The 17,172-nt window shown below is 33.8% G+C and overlaps 2 protein-coding genes across 3 annotated transcripts; both read right to left on the bottom strand.

Moving 5' to 3' along the window:
* Window positions 1–1,215: 1,215 nt before the first annotated feature.
* LOC132285039 (transcription repressor OFP6-like) lies at window positions 1,216–2,369 on the bottom strand. The gene has a single exon (XM_059787204.1). It carries the CDS (start codon window positions 2,121–2,123, stop codon window positions 1,563–1,565), a length of 561 nt encoding a protein of 186 aa, XP_059643187.1. The 5' UTR covers window positions 2,124–2,369; the 3' UTR covers window positions 1,216–1,562.
* Window positions 2,370–4,201: 1,832 nt separating this feature from the next.
* On the bottom strand, window positions 4,202–15,904 carry LOC132293236 (uncharacterized). 2 transcript variants are annotated; one of them, XM_059790615.1, is made up of 15 exons: window positions 15,757–15,904; window positions 15,323–15,427; window positions 15,157–15,230; window positions 14,992–15,063; window positions 14,812–14,843; window positions 14,688–14,738; window positions 14,119–14,169; window positions 13,289–13,348; window positions 13,107–13,189; window positions 12,590–12,737; window positions 11,817–11,867; window positions 7,638–7,742; window positions 5,658–5,805; window positions 4,893–4,974; window positions 4,202–4,466 (listed from the first exon to the last, which is right to left on the bottom strand). In XM_059790615.1, exons 1-13 carry the CDS (start codon window positions 15,837–15,839, stop codon window positions 5,659–5,661), a joined length of 1,062 nt encoding a protein of 353 aa, XP_059646598.1. In that variant the 5' UTR covers window positions 15,840–15,904; the 3' UTR covers window positions 4,202–4,466; window positions 4,893–4,974; window position 5,658. The 2 variants fall into 2 exon arrangements, with proteins under 2 accessions (XP_059646598.1, XP_059646599.1); XM_059790616.1 differs by having other exon boundaries at window positions 14,812–14,840; window positions 15,757–15,903.
* Window positions 15,905–17,172: the final 1,268 nt, after the last annotated feature.

Below are 17,172 nucleotides of genomic sequence, written 5' to 3'. Positions count from 1 at the left end.
GAGTTGGGCACTCTAACAACTAAGACACTGAATGATGCCTAGAGAAGGAAGAAATCAAAGGTCCTCTAGATCAATGGTGTAATTTTTTCCCTTCAAAGGGTGAAATTGAGAGTTCGAGTCCTACGAGGGACATGTAAAATTTTCTTAAATTGTTCCGCCAACCCTTAAAACATTTGAAAAACGTATTCAAAGAAAAATTACAAAATTCGATCAATCATATACTTCATCAAGGGTTGTAGTCCAGTGCTGTCTCACTCTACCACTTTAGAAAGAAAAAATTAAAAATTAAAAAAAAAAAATTACCCTTCGTGTTTAACACTCAAACAATTTCACTCCAAAGTGAACTCTAGAATTTTTTTCACAAAATTACTCTATTAAATTTTACTTTTTCTATCCAGTAACTAAAAAATAAATAAATAAAAGCATAAAAAAACAAAGATGTTAAATTTTCTTATCTTCCCACTTACTGAACAGTTATTTATTTTTTTTATTTTTTTATGTTGCAGGTGCAAACATAAAATGCATTGACAGAGAAGGGTACCGTGTTTAATGAAAAAAATAAATAAATATAATTGTATCTGTCACCAACCCTCCTTCAAGTTTGTTTGCAAGATCGTAACTACAGTATTATAACACACATCAACTCGAATGGTGAAGAAGGATCAATTTACTGGCAATCCCATTTAATTGAGAGGTAGAGAGAGGCGACTTAAATAGTGGCATTGAAAGAGAAGCCAAAGTTTCGATGTAGTAATCGATTGCAAAAAACTATAACAGTACTCACCATTAAAGCCCATTCAACCAACTGTCTCAAACTTTTTTTATTACATACACACACAATTTTCAAACTTATATCTTTTCCCACCAAGAGAACCACTTTACATTTACATCCCAAAGGCCAATTAAGATTTTGACCAGACTCTTAAGTCCTAGGGACTGGTTCATTCATGCGCACTTTTTCAATCTAAGCTTCTCTATTTTGCGAATAAATATTGAGTGTGCTGTATGCCTAGTGCATCGTGTACCAAATTTATTCGAACAGTGAATATTATGTATGTATGAACATGTATTATACACGTATTATTATGATAAGTTCGATACACAGTGCGCTAGACGCATTCAATACATTCTCCCACTGTCAAGGCCACACTATTTAAAATCATCATGGATAGTCATCCCATAATATCTTTTTTTTCATTCCCATCAACATCACACTTTTATAATACATATTTAGCCCACTACTAAAAGCCCCTTACATATCATATGCCCCCAACATATACATTTTTCAAAAACTGAAACCACTAAAGAGGAATGACCAAATGCCAAAAGGCTCGTTACTGGAAGTTTCAGTTGGACAATTCTGACTGATTTGATGCATTGTGACAACATCATAAGACGTCAACCATTACTTTGAGTTGTCCGACTCTCAAACTCTAACTCCAAATGATTTTTCAAACCAAAATAAAGAAAGCAATTTCTTTTAGACAACACAAAACATGTCTCGACACACAAGAACATGCATCATGTCTGTCATATATCTGATAAATGCTTGACTTCTAAGATCAAATGAAAGGATCTAAATGACTCTTAACTGAAAAAACTCCATTCCAAATCTCAGTGAAAGCTCGAAGGATGATTCCATGGTGGCAAGGGGAATTGAGCTGCAAGAAACAGTTGAGAAGCTCGCGTAGATCATCCTTGGAATAAATCTCCTTCTCCAAAATCATCTGAAGCATCGAACGCCGGAAATCAACATAAGGGTCATCGGAGTCTTTCTCCACGGCCAAGCTCTCGCCGCCAATCCTGCCGAAGCCTTGAACAGCTCTCAAGCTCTTTATATCGGACTCATCGTCCACGTAGTCGACGCACAAGGAGCTATCTGTGTTGAAAGAGACTGTAGCAGTGGTGGTGGTGGTTTCGTCTTCATCTTCGTCGGCACAGTGGACACCAATTTTGTCCCATGAGGTTGAAGAAGAGTGATAGAGAGTGTTTTTTCTGTAAGTGGGTGGTTTGTGTTTTGGTTTTGGGTGGAATATGTCGAACAGTCTTGGCCTTCTACAACCACAACCTAGGCTTACACTCACTGTGTTGAGATAGAGCTTCTTCCTGTTGCCGCTGGACATTTTAGAGAGAGAGAGGGAGAGGAGAGAGAGAGGGGGGTTTCTTCAAAGTGATTCATTTGACTTGTGATGGGGTGTGGAGTCTCTCTATAAATTATGCATGTGAGCATGAGGGTCCCTTGTTGAATGCTAATGTTACAGCTCTTTGAAACATTAACACATCACAGCCTTATCTGGAGTTCAAGTAAGTACTACTGGACTTATCTGAAATTAAACTCCAAATATACACCAGTTTTAAAATGAGAAAAATATCACTCATAAAAGGAATATAATTATAATCACTCTTATTGTTATGCTAATTAAGTTTGAGAATAGGTCTTATGTATTTGAATTTTGAATTGGACCTCACTTGTAATTAAAATGAATTAAATTCATACTATATTGGGTTACATAGAATTGATACTCTAAAATTGAAAAAAAAAATAAATAAATAAGTTGTTTAAAGTTTAAACTATGGTATAATCATCAAATAATTATGATAACGCTAACTTTTGTTATTGAGTAGGTACTGTTTGGCATTTGTTATTAAAGATGAGGGAAGCTGCTCCGCGAGTGATGCTACTAACTACTTCAATTTTTGTGCATTTCGCAAATGGCAATAATCAAAGATATAAAAATAAGATGATTAGATAGTGTTACCTAAAAGGAAGAATAAAAAATATAAATGAAAAATATAAAAATTAGGAAACTGACATAACAGTAGGTATGATGAACTAGGGATCATAAAATATACTCAGCCACTTGATTTGTCACCAGCAGCTCAGATCCTAAGATTATGATGATAAATACTAGGATTATAATATTGACGAGTATTATATTAAATCTACTTTGGATGAAACGACTGTTAAATCATATGATAATAATTGGTATGCCTTTTGTTTTCTACTATTTTTACTATAATTGGTCAAATTTATAAATCATCCCAATCCAAGAAACATCCAAAGTTTCACAAATAATGAGATTATTTGCAATTAATTAAGATAAAATAGGAATAATAATGTAAATAATATTTTAAAATAAATTCACAATAATTAATTGAAAATGATAAGACGAAGAATTAATTCTGTTGTAAAAAAATTATAAAGCATTTAAGAAGTATATAATACTATAGTATTATGGTATGTGGGGCTAGAGGCAGTATTTCCAGTTTGGTGCCCCAGGGGGCTCCGTAAGGGTCTTGTCTTGGGAAGTTCTGGGTTATCAAAAAAGAAAAAAAAAAAAAAAAAAGTATATAATACTAGAATAGTGAATAAGAGTTGTACATATTTGATGAGAAAGTTATATACGTAGTATAACTTAACAATTTGAAAATAACTTTAAAAATCTCATCAAATTAAATCATATGAATATATCACAATTGATTCAATGACTATACCTAAACCAGGAACATGAATATATTACTACAATTGATTCAATGGACTATACTCAAATCAGGAACTTGCACCAAAATCTGACTCAATGTATTATTTTAACGTGTCCACGTACCTCTTCATTCCTTTTAATCAGATCCTCCTCACAGAAAAGTGTTGTAATGTATTTGATGGTCTATATCACACACACACGTCCAGAAAAGTGTTGTAATGCATTTGATGGCCTATATCACACACATGTCCACATCACACGCACACACGTGTACTCGATCACATGTGAGCGAATGATACCGTCGGATGCAATACACTTGATCCCAACTCGATATATAATATGTTGTGACAGAATTTGACCCGGGGTACATTGAAAACTTAGGCCAGAAATCACGCTCAATACAGGCCAACACGAACCAATCCTCTGTCAAGGATTATGTGATTCTGCTAGTAGTTTTGGTTTTTCCTGTTTGGACCTTATACTATACTAACTATATTTGTTAATCAATAATTTTATTATTGCCCATTTCACCCCGTTAAGCACTAACATAAAGCAGGTCCTCCAGATATTTTTGGGAATACCCAGGGTCTAGTTGGTAGAGCCTAGTGTACCCGTGTTAGAGTTCCCCTTTGTACAAAAAATAATAATAACGCAATTAAAAAAAAAAAAATTGATATTTTCCTCTTTTCGTACCTACATAATTTATGGTAAGGATAGACTTGAGAAGGACCTAAGTATTACCATTAAGAACCGCCAATATAATTAAAATAATTACAATACTATTTTGAAAAATAGGCTTGCTCATCTTTATTGTGTAACAACAGACTTTAACCCAACTGTTAAATTAGGCTAATGAACAAGACAATCTAATGCGAATAGCCTTGGCTTAAGATTCACCAAGTATATACATGAACACACCTAGCTAAGCTTTGGCGAAGCTTGGGTCTGTCTCAAACTCTATCCATGCTTCAAGAAGATCAACCACTACATAATTGAAAACATAAGAAATATATTAAAGAAAATAAAGAAAAACAAGAAATTGATTTAGACAGATTAATATGAAGCCATGTTTTTTAAAATCCTATGGAACACTATGTCATTCTATTTACCCGTAACATCTAAAAGCACAACAAATCCAACCCGGGAAGGATGTCCAGAATACGATGATCATGAAAGTGTTCCCAAATTTCACAATCTTGACTACTGACTAGACATGGGCATCATCTTCTAAAGTGATATTCCAGTGGAAATTGGATTCTACTCAAAATTGCCATCGAAAACATAACTCAGTAATTCCTATTTCCAGAGATTTCCACAAACTATATTTCCCTTCTCATCATCAAATTATGTTTTGTACAGTTTCACCCAGGATGACCATGGTGCAAATGACTATAAACTCATCATACTTACCATTTAAAATTCGACGACTTTGACAAATCTGATCCATGACCCTTGTGATCTCTGAGCATGATCTTTGTGCCCTAAGTGTAGTCTGTACATCATGAGTAAAACAAATATAGATGTATAATTGATACAAAAAAAGTATAGCCAATGATTGTTAAATGTCATATTTGGAATGAAAAAATGTTTGATGACGCGGTAATCTACAAATTTGTCCACAAATATTTACTCACAATCATACCACCAAAATGATAATAAATAAACTGTACCACAGGATCACCTTATAAAGAGAGTTGAGAAGATGACGACAACGACGACGATGATAATAATAATAATAATAATAACTCATTCAAATGCCATAGAAGCAATATAAGTTCATCTCAAATGTCATAAAATCAGAATGGAGTAGTTCGATTCCCTCTTCTGCCCAACCTCCAGTGACATATCTCAATTCTCAAACCATTCCTAAATATTCTCAACAATGCAAATTCCTAAACAATTTTGAAAATTGATGAATTATTTTCGATAATTTTTCACACACATCTTTCTTATTTTCTCAACGTGCAAACTTTTTCTTACTTGAAACTTCCATCTTGGACCTTATCCAAATTATTCCTGAGAATTTATGAATAACACTCAAATTCATCTCGGAGTCTGTCACTGTGATTAAATACTTTCCCCCACTCACCCCCTCCACACCTCCCTCCTCAAAAACACTAGGTAATTACCAAAAAAAAAAAAAAAAACTTCAAAAGTAGTGGTCTGAAGTTTGACCTCACTGGCTTGAACTTGATATTTGGTTCTTGATCAAGCCTGCTACATGCTCAGCAACCCATAATGAACCAGCCTCAGTGCAACAGAAAGCATGAGTGTGGCCCTCCCTTTCAATAGCTATAGTAGCATCTGGGACATGCTTGGAAATCTGTGAGAACAGAAGTTTGTCAATGTATAATATCAGATGCTCAAATTGAAGAATGCCAGAAGAAATTTGGAGAACAGAAAAAAAAAGAAAAGAAAAAGAAAACATAGCTTGACAAGATCAACATCATTAAGCAAACATTATTTCCACAGAATGATTTCTTTCAGAATTGACCCCACATTCTCATGCTTGGCAACTGTTTCAATTAACAAGAACCACACTAGATATTGACCTTTTTAAATTGCTACGATAAGGACTGTTGTTCAGTCCTTAATTAGTAGGGATGGGACAAAAATATATATATATATATATATATATATATATATATATATATATATATTGAAAAGGAGCCCCTTCTCCCTCCACCCGTCACCCCTTGCCTGCCTAAGGAAACTCTCCTTTGCCGCTACCCCACTCCGTTACCATAAGACAAGATATATTTTACAATATATATGTATATATAGGGGTATTCGATGAAATATATCACAATATAAATATATATTACAATATATTTGTATATATATCATGGTATCTATTATAACATATTATAACAGTGGGGAATTTATGTAATTTAACTACATTTGGGGCTGGCTGGGGTGGGACCTTGACCCCAAACCACTATCCAAACCTGAGTCGGGTTTCAGACTCCTTTCCACGGGTAAATTTGTCATATCCCTATTAAAGTATCTCTAAGGTGTCTGGAGTCATTAACATTATCATGTTTAGCCATTGCACCCCATCAAGGGTTCTCATTGAAGTGACAGTCTGCATGATTAACAACCTCAGTTAAATAGCATGCCTTCTCATCAATCTCTAGTAAATTGGTAACGCCAACCATCACGATTCTAAATCTGACCCTATAACACTAATGGTTTAGAACCATCAACACCATATGAGACCCAAATCCTGTTTCAGTACCCCAATCTTGATAGCATTTCACTAATTTGATCCACATTCCATGAATAAGTGACATGATTTCAAACTCATCTCAATCCGTGGACAGTAGCCATTTTTCAGAGCTGCAGGAATTTCAAAGATGTCACTTCCATCTTTGTGGACCTGACAAAAAGAAGCTAACCATTTCAACTAATGCAATTGATTATACCAACCATGTAGAAAGAAAATGGGAAAATGGTTTCCACAATAAACTGCATTTAAAATTTAAAATGATTCATGATCAAAACTACCATCATGTATTCCATGCTGGTTGACAGCAGACGCCTTTAAGAGAGTAGGCATGGAACATTGCTATAAGAAGAAATATCTAATTTGAAAGAGATAATTACCTTTCTTTTCCGTTTACTGATCACAAAATTACTAACAATAACAGGAATGGTGGAGAATCTGGGAGAAATTTCTATTGACCATTCAACCAGTCAACATTGCATATTCCGGAACTCCAGGGGGATAGCCTAATGGTGAGGCTTTCACCTCACATCTTGGAGATCGAGAGTTTGAATCCTTTTGAGGCCAACACACGGAATTTTTCCAGTAATTGCCCGGTGTATTTGGAATAACCAAGAGATATAGGTGGTCGTTGCTTTGAGAATTTCCTTAACAGTCCACCTTCATTTTAAATCTCAAACAGATATACAAAGCACTCTCTACTCTCTAGCTTCTAGTGTTGGATGGGTCTGATGGAAGCGTACTATGAAAAAAAATGCTCAAAATATTATCATCCAAAAAAATTTAAAAGATACTGTTTTACAAGCAAAATAGATGTTGAATGACAGGATCAAATAACAAAAATAAACATGTGCATTCCCCAAGCATACAATTTTACTTCACCAATTATAGGCTCTGAACACACAATAATAAGTAAATAAATGACTTGCCTCTTCAAACATTTGCAATGGACCCCAGTGATCATCAACTCCGAATAAAAATGCAAGCTGACTTTGCTTTCCTCTCATAAAAGCCCAATCTGGTGTTTCTGAAAGCTAACATAAAAAGACCATTGTGGTACATGGTTAGAAATGCATTTTAACAGGCCTTTTTTGCTGGATATGAAGCTTGAATGTTAATGCAGCATAACAGATATGGTCAACCATTGTCATGGAAACATAAATTAACACGCAAGTACAAGATACTAAAATGCCACATAATATCATCTTTGCAAATTCAGGAACCATAAATATTGAAAAACCACACAATAGAGAAAAATATTAAGAAATATAAACAAATACGAAGCACATAGTTGTTCAACCTTAAATCTTTTCATCTCCATTTTTCACTTGTAAGTTCTGAAAATTAAACATATATATATATATATATATATATATATTATCAAATAACTACTGTGGCTTAGTGACCTGGGAGGAGGAAACATCATCATCAATTATATGACAAAACAAACTAATGTAGTTCTAGCTTCCACTAATGATTCTCAATCTTTGCTCCATTCCAACAATGCCTATTTGTCCCAAAACCACGGCACCACCTCTTACTCTCAAAACAAGAAACAACTTAGACACAAACAAATGAGTCAACTAACCAAAACAATCATGGTCATTGAGAAGATACCACATAGCATCAATAATCACTTGCATGATAACACAAACCAATCTAGTTCAATTTTCTATCTGTTCTGTTCAGGCCCATACTACAAACTTCACAAGTCCTTGGTGTAAACATTAAAATCAAAGAAGTAACAACTTCCATCCAAGAGAACAAGACACCATAGAAGCTACTAATACACAGAAAATAGATATAAAACAATAGAAAGTTCCAACAAAGTTTTAGGTATCTAAAAAAAATAGTAAATTAGAGCATTCTTGCCCTTCAAGAATCAAATGTATTGCCTTTTCCCTCCCCCGCATTCTAAGAAGGGGAGAGATTGGTCGGTCAGTCAATACGACTTCTGTGCCCAGGAAAAAAAAAAAAAAAAAATTGTAACAAGAAAACTTCAGACGTTTTCAGGGCCAAACTTTACATAGGCCGCATGTGTGTACATACAGAATTAACCCGGTTCAAACACTATGAAAGATTTAGTCTTAACTAACCTTCCATTCACAAAGACTACAAAGTCATAGACCCAATGTTTTTTCTTTTTCATGTTCACATTCAGACTTCTTATAATTGCCAGCTTTATATCAAAGTTGCAAAACCACAAAATTTTGAATACACGTTTTGCTTCAATTTTCTGAGAACTTGCCAATTTTTTATTATTTTTTATTCTAGATTTACCAATGTTAATATAAAAATTACATTATCAGCACTTGCAACTTTCTTGAATATTTAACTTTCTTTTTAACTATAGTTAAGTTCATGATTAAATATTTTTCACTCAACTTTACCAATGTTAATATAAAAATTACATTACCAGCACTTGCGACTTTCTTGAATATTTAAGTTTCTTTTTAACTATAGTTAAGTTCATGATTAAATATTTTTCACTCAACTCCAATTCAAATGTGAATTCAAAACTATATAGCCAAAACATAGAAAATACATATAATAAACTCTTCAACTGTGAATTTTGACAAGATAAAAAAACCATTACCTATCTCTGATCCTGCTTATGAATCGTCCTAAGAAGAAAAAACTAAAGACAAACCTAATTATTTGGAACTACCCTGCACAAAGTGGATACTCTTAGACTTTGACCTACGTTTTCACACTTGTCAATACAAACTTTTACCATCGCACCAAACAATCAACCCTATTAATTGGGAAAAGATATTGTAAAACACCTATTTAAAAAAAATCTCACTCTAATAATTGTCCTCATGCAGGTTATTACTTTTAGATCGTCTTTATGGTAACGCCAATCAATGCAATCAAAGCATCATTTACACCCCAGCTGGCATATTCAGAACATCTCGGAGGTTTTGGAAATAAAGTACCTATCAGGCAACCTTTGGGACAAATAATCAACAAATTGTTGGACGATTGGCAGTCTCTTAATTTATGTTTTAAGAATTTGTTTTACTCCATACCTTATTTTTTTAGATTTCCGAGTACAATAAAAATGCACAATATATAATGCACAGAAATAAAAAAATAAAAAAAAAACTTTTGAAATATAGTCCATTATTGTTGTAAGTATATGTAAGGCAACAAAAGGTTGTGAGTACAAAAATGAACCAACTTTACCATTGCAGATCTTTGTAAATTCGTGCATTTCTTCTACAGGAAAAATTATACAAAAGATTCCGAGGCAAGAAGTTAAATATACAATCAATAACTTGAGCTTGGAATGCAAATGAAAATTGTACATTTATGAAATCCAAATAGATTATACACAGTATGTATCTATTAAAATCCAAATCCAAATATACATGTCAAGATCCAAATTTGGTTTTGAATCCAGATCCAACAAAAGTATAACCGAACTTGAACACAATAGAGTAATTGAAAATCTAAACACAATTCAACTCTGAGAACAATAAAAAAAAACCAAGGTTCTAATATATACATAATTTACATGATATCTCAGGAGTTTTATAACAAAGAAATAATATTACAAAACTTTGCTTATATATATATATATATATATATATTGTGACGCCCCACATTGCTTAGGGGGAAAGGTTGTTGATACTTATATACCTCCTAACTGTATAGACGTGTTTTGAAAACCGTGAGCACCGAGAGGAGAATGTGCAAAGTGGACATCATCTACACAGGTTGGGTGGGTCGTGATAAATGGTATCAAAGCCAATCCCTAGCTGGAAATTGGGAGTGTGTGCACAAGCCCATGAGGGTCAGGCCATTGGGTCTCAAGAGGGTGTTATTGTGACACCCACATCGCTTGGGGAGAGAAGTTGTTGGCACTTATATGTTTGGATGCCTCCTAACTGTGCAGACGTATTTTGAAAACCGTGTGCACCGAGAGGAGAGTATGCAAAGCGGACTGTATCTGCACAGGGCGGGCGGGAATAGACAAACACATATACTAATATATTTAATCTAACTATTAATTGGATAGAGTCTACACGATTTGAATTTAATCCATTTATTGTCAGATTTATTAGGTTGGATTTGAATTCAACCAACAAATCTAGGTCAATATCATAATCAAATTTAAATCAAACCTGTTGAAGGGTTTAGATATTAAAATTACACCTTCTCTAACAGCTTTAAGTTTTTAGAGTAGATGATTGTTAGGTCCTATGTTATAACTAAAATTGAAACACATGTTGGACCAAAAGAAAGACACACATGAGGGGTCTTGTTGAAGGATTTAAATATTAAAGTTACACCGTCTCTACTTATCAAAAAAAAAAAGTTACATCATCTCTAACGGCTTAAGCTTTTAGAGTAGATGGTTGTTAACAAAACCTTCATCTAATTCTAACTCATTAACAGTGATAGTCATTTAGATCATAGCATACAAAAAGTCTAAGAGGAAAGTATTATTATTAACTAACTTCCAAATCTTATTGGGTGGTTCAAAATATTACAATGTCATTAAAAGTCTGCTATGAACTTCTTTCATCAAACATATATTTCTCTAACTATAATAATCAAAAGTGCTTAGCAAGCGAACATATACGAAATAAAACACTGAAAAAAAAAAAAAAAAAAAAAAAATGAAGAAGAAGCAGAGGCTACTAATAACTAGAAGCCTATTAGTCAAATGTTTGCTTAACTCCCAAAGCTACATCATAATTCTACAGTCAGTTATCAAATCTTTTGGAACAAGGGAGAAAGTAACTACTAACTTCCGAAAGTACTTTTCTACACCTGATTATCAAGTGGACTCATTAGGTGGTTTTTGGAAAAGGATGGTAAAGCAACCCCAACTCCTTGAGAGTAGGCAGGTGGCTTCATTTTATATGATAATATAGATGTATTGACTATAGACATTACTCAATAACAACCTGACGTGACTCCATTTCTCAAAAGTAGGCAGGTGGCTTTATTTTATACAATAATACATATACAATGACTGGCATTCCATGATGACAATCTGATGCAATATTCTAATCCAATTCAAGAGTCACTATCAAATATATGGTCAGTTTTTTTTTCACATTTAAATAATTCTCAACAAGCAGCAGGATTATTACCTTTTTGAACTCTGTCATTGCCATAAAGAGCACATTGCGCATCGTATGGTACTGAAAAATAGAATAAAAGTGAAGTAGAAGTTAACAGAGAAAACTACACACGTGCGACATACCTATTATTTAAATTTTAGTGATAAAATAATCATGTTCTGTAAGAATAATCGTAGGAAATTCATAAAATGTAAGCTTATCCTTGTTTTAATCACTCATAAGGCAATAAGTTTAGTGAGGAATGTACATCATGTCATGAAATTTTGTGAGCACTTCACTTGAGTGCTAATTTTGTAGGGAGTCCATTAAACATGACAATCATTCACTGCAAATCATGCTTCTAATGTTTCCATCTAACATGTTGGTCCATGATTGCTTTTGCGGTAAAAACAAATCATGGTTGCATAAACCATTCCAAAAAACAAAATTTGTCTACTTGAGTACCCCTCCCCCCCACCCCCCCACAGGGAATTGTTTGCACCCAAGAGGAGTCGAACCTTAGACCTGATTCTTCATGAGGCACTAGGGACCAAGTGACTTACCCACTTGAGCCAACCCTGTTCACTCCATATTTCCATTAACTTTCACAACTCCAATTTGTTTTCACAGCAAAAACCAATAGGCCACAATCTTTGCCGTTGCCTTTTACTTTTTATATGATGGCACATTTATAGTAGCGCTAAACAGATCAAATAAAGTGATTTTAACAATATACAACTTTGTGGAAAGCAGAATTCACACTTAAGAAACTAATATCTAGCAGTGAAAAAACAATACTTCACCTGGAGCACATGAGTGCAGAGAGCCTCAACTGCTGTAGCAGAACAAGTTCTTCCAATAAAAATTTTCGCAAGAAACCTGGAAGTCTGGGTTGGTAATAAACCCAAAGACGCCACAATGAAACTAAGTGCATTGCATAGAATTGGGGACCTGTAATTCAAAAACATGCAACATTAATCCATCTTTTGAAGGTTATATTTCAGTGATAGTACAGATATACTTTTGGATCTACCCACCTTCAGTGCGAGACAAGGAACTATAGGAGATTTGAATATCAAGAACAATAGATATTAAAGATCACCTCCCACCAAAAAAAAAAAAAAAGAAAAAAAGAAAAAGAAAAAGAAAAAGAAAAGTAAAAGTCTGAACAAAGTTAGACAATAAAACTAAGAAAACAAAAACTATGTGTTAGAATAAGAGAAATGCTGCAAGTAAATTAAGGACAAAACATGCCCCATTCAGACATAGATATAACAAAGAGGCAAAATTGGTTGTACTTATAGAAAGAAAGAGTTTTACGCGGTAATCCTCCTTATAGTAGACTGATGTGAAGATTCTGTGTTCACTGCTAAAAAGGGATATAGCGCGATGCAATACATCACCTATAAAACAATAATGAAGCGTCATGGGATGGGTTCTTCAAGAAGAGCATGTAGGTTGCCATGATATACACTGAAAATATCAAAATATGTGGTGATCACCTTTTCAGGACATCTTCTATACATTTCAATTGATATATATGAACCAATAGAGTGCCCAACCTTCAGAGAGAAATTACAAATCAGCCACCAAAACTTTTGAAGAAAGTAACAATTAACATTCCCACAATATTTACAAACATAGGTAAGATATACAAATTAGCCGAATAGTTTATGAATTTGATCGTGTAAACTAAATAAGCTAAAAACTAAAGTTATAAGTAGATCAGATATCGGTATCTTTAACTCCTAACAATTAAAAGAAGAAAAGAAACAATATAAGTAAGAAATCCTAGTTCACAATGGAATATTATTGATTCAGTTCAAGTTACCAAATTATTCGACAAAGCCGACAGACAATACTGTTATGGGCTGTTCTTGTGGGTTTTCAGTTATTTTCCACACATAATCCAATCAAATGAAGGGGGGTAGCAGCTTGATGCTAATATTCTTGTGATTGGAGAGATTTTCTATGGATAAAAATTCGAAGCAAAATACTCACTTTAATATTTCTCAAAATATGATATATGTTCCTTAAAACTACTTACAATACTTATACAGTATTAAAAACATTTGGATTATTTTATTTCTTAAATCATGCTTGGTCCATCAGAAATCCACGCCCAGAAGTTTCAAAAACTTTCATTTCGCCAATAAATTTTGGACAGTTAAAAAAGCATATAAAGAAGAAGATATTCCGGGTCAATAACCTTTACCATGTAACTTATACAAATGAAAAAGTACACTCAGATTAAAGGATCCTAATGTGAACTGATAAAAACTTTGGCCCAGGTTTCCTACTAGAGGTTGGCATCAATTAGAAAAATTCCTACCAGTAATATAGGGACTTCAATATTTTGTAGTTCACATTGGATGAAGTCCATCTGCAAGAAAATGAGATCAAACTGTCATTATTAATCAATTTAGCATACTTGTAAAAGAATAATAAACAAAACTGGGGAAAAAAGTTACCATTGTGAAAAGGATTTGAAGTTAGGAGAGAGAGAAAGATGAGAGGAAAAGACAGTGAGGATTACTTAAGACTAAAGGCCATATAGGTCGAGGATGAGTTGGAATTTGCTTTCTGTAAGAAACAGAGCTTGCTAGCATCTAGGGCCCACTGGCTTGAATGAATTTTCCAGGCAAAATCTCATTAAAACAAGATTTGAGAACATAAGTTTGTTTTCTTCAAGCAGATTGTCCAACTCATGTGAAACAATGCAATAGATGCCGAATTCCACACTTTATAATGGATAAATCACACTAAAATAATCCTGATTTTCCTCACTTCCGGAAGATGTTAGGCTCCTAGTGGAACATAAGAACCAGCAAACTTGAACTAATAATTTTTCTTTAACCATACTAAAGATTTTCTCAAAATCTATGCCACACAACAGATTACCTTATGGTCAATTTGTTCTTGTAATGAGAACAACCTTCCACGCTCCCAATTCTAACAAGGAAAATTAAGTTAATATAATCATTGACCACTAATTAACCTAATATTGACCACCAAACAAATATACCTTTTCTGTGTGCGAAATGTGACCAACAGCTGCTAATCAATACAAAAGACTACCAATTAAAAGATAATTCATAGCTCCTATATCCAATAAACACAATGATATCATACTTATAATATTGCAATTGAAATCATCGGACCTAAAACAATAGAATAACATGAACAAAAACAACCCATGTCTTGCCTGTTACAGATGCAGTTCCTCCAAGCATCTCATATAGTGACTCCAAAAAATCCGTGTAGAAAGAAATGACACCTGTAATAACCAAACCCAATTCTTAATTGAACCAAAAATATATTTAAATAACACAAAAAGCACAAACATTCGAGAAAGCACAAATCATACAACCTGGATTTCCAGGGATGAACAGAACATGTAATCTTGGATTGTCGGAACAAATCTCTAATAAATCCGTCTTATATCTAGCCTCAAGAAAATAAATTGACCGTTAAAATTAATGGCACAATAAGAGCTCAACAATCACTATATAAAACTAAAAGAATTAGAATGATACCCAGACACATCGCACAATCGAGCATTAGCATGCCTTCTTTTGCCAACTAAACGTAAATTGTCATCACCCATCACTCTACACGTACGCTTCGATATATAACTTCTACTGAAACATCATACCAAGCGAAAAAAATAAAGAATCTAGAACTGGGTTTTCTATTGTAAAAAGTGATTATGTTTGAGAACAGTAATTGTGCAACGATTATGCATACATATGAATATACCTATGTATAGAGAAAGGGGGGAATTGCTTCTGAAATAATCGACATGTGCGTATCTATCTATGTGTATATAGATGGAAGAAAAGGAGTGGGAAAAAAAAAAAAAAACACACACACACAGAGAACTGTTTAACGCATACATTTCCCCGAATAGATTCTATAGGGAGAGAGAGGAGATGGAATTTCTTTTGAAATAATTGGTGTTTGTATATACCTTGAACAGAAGCTGAGTGACAAGGGAGAGATGGATCTGCGAGAAAGTATTCTACTCATCCAACTCCCATATTCTGCATTCATGTGGATGCGGTGGCAATAGTTCGTTAGGTACTAAGGCTGCGTTCGATGTAAAAAAATAAAATAAAATAAAATGGTGTGTGTAGCAGTAGTGTAGTGATAATACCCAATTTTGTTTAGAATAAAGACAATGAAATTATTTTAGGCAATGTCACCGTGGCATCTTTGTGGTTGTTAACACCCAAATTTAACCCACATTCATATACATATTATTTTTTGCATTTTTAGATTAAAAACAGTGAAAGAGTGACCTTTCAATTCTATTTTGGTGAAACTCTATCATTTTGAAACACTCATTCCATAACTATCAAATGATAATATTACAAGAATTGGATAAAGTTGAAAAATAAGCTTTTAATTTGACCAATGTTCTTACGCAATATAAGAAAAGTTTAAAATCTTGGACAACATTCTTTCACAGTCCCTTCATCTAAGAGTGAAAAATTAACAAGGTGGTGACGTGGAACATATCAAGCAAAGGCAACGTGGTTGGTGCTTTGGAGAGAAATTTACTATAAATACCCAACCAAGGCTATAAGCAAAGGGACCCCGAAACTAGCATTATGCTTCTCTTTCTTATCTCCTTTAGGCCACTTGCCCTATTTATCTTGTCCTGGTAGTAGTTCGAAGTGCAGCTTTGTTACTCATCGTTGTTTCATGCCTAGTATTACTTAATTATCAGTGCTTCATCTTTTATTATCCATGTTCTAGTTTCTTTGATTAGATCCTTGTAAGTTGTATGTTCATTTCCTATTAATGCAATGCCGCTATTTTCTAGCAACTAAATGTATCAATTATTTTCTCCTTTATTTTACTCTCGGCATTATCTTCATCAATCATTTGAGGAAAATTTAAGTCCTTGTTACCAAGGCAATGCTAACCCAATAGGAGGTGTTTTCCCCGCCTTCTCACAGTCACTTAACCAATTTTTGGGACCAATCCAACTTTGGGAATATGGTTCGGCTCATACCCTGAGTTCGGGTTAAGGATTCTGGCACGCCCACACTTCTCAAGAGCCAAAAATTGTGCAAACAGTGGTACATTTGGGAGTTTTCTCGAGCAATTTTCTGAATAGTTTGAAAAGAAATGTGGAAGATTATAGAGTGAAAATAAAATATCTAGATTATTTGGAAAAGTATTTATGTGGGTCCATTTTAATGGGTTTTAACTGTTGATTTATTTATTTATTTATTTATTTTTAACCTAGCAAACAAACAGCCAATGTTCCATTAAACATCATGAATCCCGTAGAATCACATGAATCCCGTAGAACCACATAACATCTAAAGCAAAACCACTCCATAGAAACCTAACACTAAGCAAAGACATGACACTG

The sequence above is a fragment of the Cornus florida genome, unplaced genomic scaffold (genome assembly GCF_030987335.1).
Source record: "Cornus florida cultivar Cherokee Brave unplaced genomic scaffold, ASM3098733v1 CherokeeBrave_3.0.0_Hap2_Chr02, whole genome shotgun sequence".
NCBI classification, from domain to species: domain Eukaryota; kingdom Viridiplantae; phylum Streptophyta; class Magnoliopsida; order Cornales; family Cornaceae; genus Cornus; species Cornus florida.
The sequence above is the reverse complement of the archived record's forward strand: the minus strand, read 5'-3'. Positions and strand labels throughout refer to the sequence as shown.